Raw genomic sequence first — 6,918 nt, forward strand, 5'->3', positions numbered from 1 at the left:
TCTCAGGTTACGTATGTAACCATGGTTCCCTGAGAAGGGAACAAGACACTGCGTCCTCTAGGTCCCTTGCCATGCTTCGGACGTAAGCTTCAGACGAAGAAGCGGATGACGTGTTCTCCCGTCGCACTTTTGTACTGTGGTCGCGCCGGGTGATGACATCCCAGGCTGTCGCTGACCAATGTTATTGTCGTGTTTAGATGTATGCTTCAGACACCGGTCATGCTGAAGGCGTTCCCCACAGCGACCTCTTGAGGATGCAGTGTCTCGTTCCTTTCTCAGGGAACCATGGTTACATACGTAACCTGAGACGGTTTCTTCTGCGGGGCATATTTGGAGTTTCCGCGCGAGAGCGCCCGCTGGCCTTCGAATGGAGATTTACTACTGTTCACAGAACCGTGCTTCACTGAAAGATACTCATGACAATCACAGCTTCTGTCTAATCGCGATTTCGATTTCATTTCGATTTATTATGCAGCCCTACCCTAAATTTAATTTATGCCGTTTTAAAAATAAAATGTTGTTCAGACCAGACAAAGGTTTGGGGGATGAAAATATTAACAATATTCAGTTTTTTAACGCATCTTGCAAATTTTGCAGGGGGTATAAATTTATGTTGCTGTCTATCAAGGAGTTATTCAGTGGCCTAATGCATTTATAATGCGGACAGTGTAAAAGCATCTGCCTGCCATGTAAATGCAGCACTCCTTGATGTTGAATATTTATTTTTAATATTGAATATTGAATATTTATTATGCACTTTTGCTGCCACAATTTATTTAAATAAAACCATGGATCTGTTTTAGAATAAAAGGTGTTTTTGGAAAAAAATAATTTATTGTTTCTTCTGATTCTTCATGAGAAGTTATTTTACTATCATTGGGATACTATTATAGTTTTTATTAACCAGTGTTTGTATAATTAACTATCTCATTTTTTATTTTCTGTTTTCATGTTAATTTTCGCAAAAGTTTTAGTAATTTTGTTGTGTATGTTTGTGAATTTTTGAGAAATGTTGCCAGGTAACTAGCTGACATAAAAATAGTTTTTAAATTTTATTTCAGATGATGGTTATTTTCGATAATGTTTACTTATGTTTGTTTCAAATAACTATTTTATTTTATTTCAGATAATGTTTATTTTCAATAATGTTTACTTATGCTTGTTTCAAATAACAATATGTTTATTTTTTTATTTTAGTTTTAATTTTAGTTTTAGTAAACTATAATAACCCTGATGTAAATCTATGTTGCAATATATTGAGGAGTTATCAAGGAAGCGGCCTTATACACTTCTGATGCGCACGGATGTCTTACAGTAGTCCTAAAATATCTGTGAATTGAATTGACAAGCACGCATCACAGTTCAGAGCTCAAGCGTGTGTAAATGAAGGTCTGCGATGAGCCGCTGTTATCGGGGAGATGCTACGCTTCCGTTAATTGATTCCTGCGCCGCTCTCATGAGTAATTCTGTGTCTCCGGCCGCCGCACTCTTTTCATGGGTGAGTAGATTAAGAACTGACACCAGATCCATCACGGAGCCGGTGCTGCGGAGCAGTGGTGCGACCTGCGAGATAATACGCCCTACAAGGCCTGCGGGTGAGGAGCGGACAGTGTATCTGCAGCCTTTAACTCAACACAGCTGGATGCTTCCATTGTGAACAATGCGGCATTTGTACAGGAACGGGAGGTGCATGAACTGAGCCTTAATGCAATGTAAAAACACCTGTCAAATGCATCAGATTAGATCTTTAAAAACACACTGGATGAACTGAATTCATGCTGTTTTAAAATAAAATGTTATTCAGAGAGGACAAAGGTTTTTTGGGGGGGTAAAATTATGCTTTAAAAAATTCTTCATGATGATGGTGATAGTAGGACTAAATACAAAACAACATGCCTTTTTTTAATGCATCTTTCAGATTCAGGGGGTGTAAATTTATGACGTAATATATTGAGGAGTTATTCGGTGGCCTAATACACTTCCAATGCGCAAAGCAGATGAAATGAAAGGTAAAAGTATTTGCCAAATGCATGAAATCAGATCTTAAAAAATCATACTGCACTGAGTTTAATGATGTGGAGATTCTGCAGATGTAAATTTATGTTGCAATATATTGAGGAGTTATTGAGGAAGTGGCCTAATACTCTTCTAATGCGGAAAGTGCATGAAATGCAATATAAAATCATCTGCCAAATGCATGCATGTAAATGCAGCACTCCTTAATGATGTTAAAGTGATAGTTCACTCAAAATGAAAATTCTGTCATTAATTACTCTCCCTCATGTCGTTCCAAACCCGTAAGACCTTCGGGAACACAAATTAAGTTATTTTTTATGAAATCCGAGAGCTTTCTGACCCTGCATAGACAGCAATGCAACTGAAATGTTCCCAGGCCCAGAAACGTAGTAAGGACATCGGTAAAACAGTCCATGTCCAACCGTAATTTTACCAAGCTACGAGAATACTTTTTGTGCGCAAAGAAAATAATGACTTTATTCAACAATAAAAATAATGACTTTATTAAACAGTTCTTCTCCACCAAATCAGGTCTTCTGCCATTATACCTCTGCATGTAAACAACGCATGCGCTGTGGTACTCTCCATAATGGCAGAATACATGATTTTATACGTGAATAAACTCATCATTTTTGTTTTCTTTGCACACAAAAAGTATTCTTGTAGCTTCGTAAAACTACGGTTGAACCATTGATGTCACATGGACTGTTTTACCGATGTCCTTGATACGTTTCTGTGTCTTGGAACATTTCAGTTGCATTGCTGTCTATGGAGGGTCAGAGAGCTCTCAGATTTCACCAAAAATATTCTGAAGATGAACAAAGGTCTTACGGGTTTGGAACGACATGAGGGTGAGTAATTAATGACTGAATTTTCATTTTTGGGTGAACTATCACTTAATTTTTATTGCGCATTTTTACTGCCACAAGCTGTTTGAGCAAAACAATGGATCTCCACAGAGCCTTTTAATCCAAAATCTGCCATGCAATGATCTCTGAGCAGACAAACTGCATTTGACCATCACATGCAAATGTCACATCATCAGTAGCGGTTCACTTTGGCAAGTCTGGATTTATCTTGCATTGACTGAGCCAGAGAATCACACAAATCAATAGTGTGAATGCATCCCTAATGCACTGGCGTATTTTGACATGATGCCCCTGCAGGGCAATAAAAGCCAAACCCATCATTAGTAGGAGGCCGATTTGATCTTTACCTTGCCCATGATGAGCGAAGACGTGTTCTCGGACAGTCTGGGGTACGTGTACGAGCTGTACGGCCCCTGCGGCGCAGCTTTAAATGCAGTGATGCCATACGGCAGGCTGGGCTCCTGCAGGCCCGACCCCGAGCGCGAGCGCTGCCGGATGGCCGGCTGGGGGCTCGTCTGACTGATGTACGAGGACTTGGGCCTCTTGTCGTAGTCGTCTCTCAGTCCCACTCCGTATCCCCAGTCTCCATCGGGATAGTTAATCTGCCCGCTGTGGATGGAGACGCGCGACGGCGTTCCCAGCGGATGCTCCCGATAGTCCTGGCTGGATCCGCCTAGAGAGGCGCGGTAGTATTCCCTGCGGCCGCCCATGGCCATCTCGTCGGTGGACAGCCGCATCTTGTTCTCCAGGTAGGCGTGGTAGTCGGGTGGCATCTTGGCGTAGTCCGAAGACTTCTGCGGCATGGCGTCGGGATAGAAGTGGCTGCGGATGGGATGGCCGTTCTGTCTGAGAGAGAAGCGGTAGTGCCGTCCGACCGCCCACTCGCCGGCATGGGTGCCTCGGTCGCGGTACGCCTCTAGCGAGAAGTCTTTACTGCTGTCCAGGTCGCAAGAGAAGCGGCCGTAATAGTGTCCGAAGCCGTTCTCCTCCGGTCCACCGGTGTTGGACGTGGACGCAGACGCTGGCTTGCTCCCGCCAGCCTGATGGGCTCCAGGCGGACTCTCTTTCCTCAGAGAGTTTGAGCGGGTGACAGAGATGCTGTCAAACTCCTCCAGCAGGCCGTTGATGGAGGCGTCCTTGGGCGGCCGGCTCCCGCGGACGATGGTCTGCAAAGAGAAGGCAGGAGAGTCGGTGAGAGGCACAAAGACGAACAAGAAGGTCCAGGCCTGAGCGTTTCACCATCTACAGTGGTGGCCAAAATGATTAGAACACTAGTACTTTCACCAGCTATAAAATGGTTTTAAGTCAGTTATTTCTATCTTTTGCTGTAGTGTGTCAGTAGGAAATATCAGTTTACCCCTACTGACACACTACAGTAAAAGATAGAAATAACTGACTTAACCATTTTTTAGCTGGTGAAAGAACTAGTGTTCTAATAATTTTGGCCACCACTGTATATTTTGACAGAGTCAAACAGCAGTGGGAGTTTGGCAGTGGTGCTATCATGAGCCGAGCCTGAATAAAATCACAGCGTTGCTCATCTCATCCCACTGCTGCTTAAGCGTGTTACACAGCTGCGTCGTGACTCACCGCAGAATAAAACACTGAAACAGACCCAAAATATAAGAGTGGCACAAGCTAAAAGGCCCGATGGAAGGTTTTCCCCAAACTACACTATAATTACATGTGCAGATTTAGAAACCAGGTTGGCCTAAACCAGGTAAAAGCCAATTTCTTTTAAGAACTGATTACTGAAAGGTTCTTTGGGGAACCAAAAACGGTTCTGTGGTTTTATGGCATTGCTGTAAAAAAATACCTTTTAAAACCTTTACCTTTATACAGTATCTATTTGCATTATTTTAGAGTAACTGCTGCTGTATGCACAAGGACAAATTGTGATTATTTACTATGTAAATGATCAAATCTCAAAAAGAGAAGAGACTATATTTCTAGACATTACTGTACAGTATGTGACGTATGCAGCTCCAGTAAAAAGCGGCCGCTGTGATCTTGACCTGCATCTGCAGTATAAAAACTCTCTGACCTCATTTAGTTGCTGCTGCGGCTCTTTAAGTAACATCAGATGACCTGACGGAAAACTAGTACAAAATTCCGGAGGTTCTAGATCACAGATGATCTAGAACACAATGCTTTAAGCATGCAGTAGACTTTAGTTCCAGAAGCACCTGCCTGTCATCAATCAAAACACCTTGATGAGATCATTCAAATGGATTTAAACTCTGGTCACATTCAGCTGTGAAACTGCTGTAAGTTTCCAGCCAGGGCTACATGAATCTTTAAAAAAAGTTTTCGATTTCTCATCATAGGTTCTTCAGATTAATGTTTTGGTTCAATGGTTCTTTGAAGCATCAAAACATATTGTACATGCTTTTCTAAACAACCAGAAAACAACTATGTGGATCTTAAGAACCTTCTTCTATGGCTTCATGCTGAAAAAGTCTTTTGGTACTGATTGGTCTTCTGGTTGATTTCTTTAATATGAGGATAAACTCATGCACAGCTGAAACACAGCTGAGACCAGAATGAGATCTAAGCAATTGGACCACATTCACGTGCACATCATTTTCAGACAAAGGTCCATATTAAACCTTTACTCTGAAGCTCTACAGATGAATGTCATCAAAACACAACCAGATTCCCAATGTTTAATGTGAAGCTCGAGAATCCACAGATCAGAAGAGCTGGAACGTGTGGTCAGGTTAAGAGAAAGAGAGGAGCTAATAAACGTCACAGTCTGAGTTTCAGCACAGGAAGAGGAAATACATCTCCTGGACGGGCCAGTGTCCTCACAGCAGCACTACACGGAGTGTCATCCATCTCTTTAATGCACGTGTCACTACTGCGCTCTGAGCTCAGTCCATCTGAGGAGAGTGTGATCGCAGGCCTTTACACCTCTGATCCACTATATAGCCGCTAACACTCCCTCACTCACTCGCTCACCCTAACACTCACATTCACTCATGCTAACACTCACTCACACTCGTTCATGCTCACACTCACAGTCACTCACACTCACGCTCGCTCACGGTAATACTCACATTCGCTCACACTAACACTCACTCACACTAACACTCACTCACAATCACTCAAGCTAACACAAGTCAAGTCAAGTCACCTTTATTTATATAGCGCTTTTAACAATACAGATTGTGTCAAAGCAGCTTTACAGTATCAAATAGGAAAATAGTGTGTCAATAATGCAAAAGGACAATAGTAAACACTCAATTTTTAGTTAAATGCAGTTCATCATTGAATTCAGTGATGTCATCATCCAGCTCAGTTCAGTTTAAATAGTATCTGTGCAATCAAGTCCACGATATCGCTGGATATTAAGTGTCCCCAACTAAGCAAGCCAGAGGAACCAAAACTCCATCGGTGACAGAATGGAGAACACACACTAACACTCACACTAACACTCGCTCACTCACACTAACACACACTAACAATCACACTAACACTCACACTAACACTCACACTAACACTCGCTCACTTACACTCACTCATGCTAACACTCACTCACATAAACTCAAACTAACACTCGCTCACATTCCTTCACACTCACACTAACACTCGCTCACTTACACTCACTCATGCTAACACTCACACAAACTCATACTAACACTCGCTCACATTCCTTCACACTCACACTAACACTCGCTCACTCACACTAACACTCGCTCACTTACACTCACTCATGCTAACACTCACTCACACAAACTCATACTAACACTCGCTCACATTCCTTCACACTCACACTAACACTCGCTCACTTACACTCACTCATGCTAACACTCACTCACACTCATTCACACTTACTCACTAACACTCACTCACACTCACACTTACTCTCACTCACACTAACACTCACTGACACAAACACTCACTCACACTAACACATCACACCCACTGACAATCCCTCACACTTACACTAACACTCACACACACTTATTCACACTTACGCTCACTCACACTAACACTCAGACACACTTACGCTCACTCACACTAACACTCA

General features: G+C 42.4%; 1 protein-coding gene across 1 annotated transcript in view; it reads right to left on the reverse strand.

The window, feature by feature from the left end:
- The window catches only part of LOC107731598 (serine/threonine-protein kinase PAK 7-like), a 37,092-nt gene that overhangs the window by 23,840 nt on the left and 6,334 nt on the right, over positions 1–6,918 (reverse strand). The window contains exons 2-3 of the mRNA XM_016542716.1: positions 4,476–4,489; positions 3,233–4,111 (exon numbers count right to left, since the gene is read on the reverse strand). Of these exons, the coding sequence (XP_016398202.1) occupies positions 3,233–4,111; positions 4,476–4,489 (893 nt within the window). The remainder of the gene's footprint in view (positions 1–3,232; positions 4,112–4,475; positions 4,490–6,918) is intronic.

The sequence above is a fragment of the Sinocyclocheilus rhinocerous genome, unplaced genomic scaffold (genome assembly GCF_001515625.1).
Source record: "Sinocyclocheilus rhinocerous isolate Xijiao unplaced genomic scaffold, SAMN03320098_v1.1 scaffold5236, whole genome shotgun sequence".
In the NCBI taxonomy this organism is placed as follows: Eukaryota; Metazoa; Chordata; class Actinopteri; order Cypriniformes; family Cyprinidae; genus Sinocyclocheilus; species Sinocyclocheilus rhinocerous.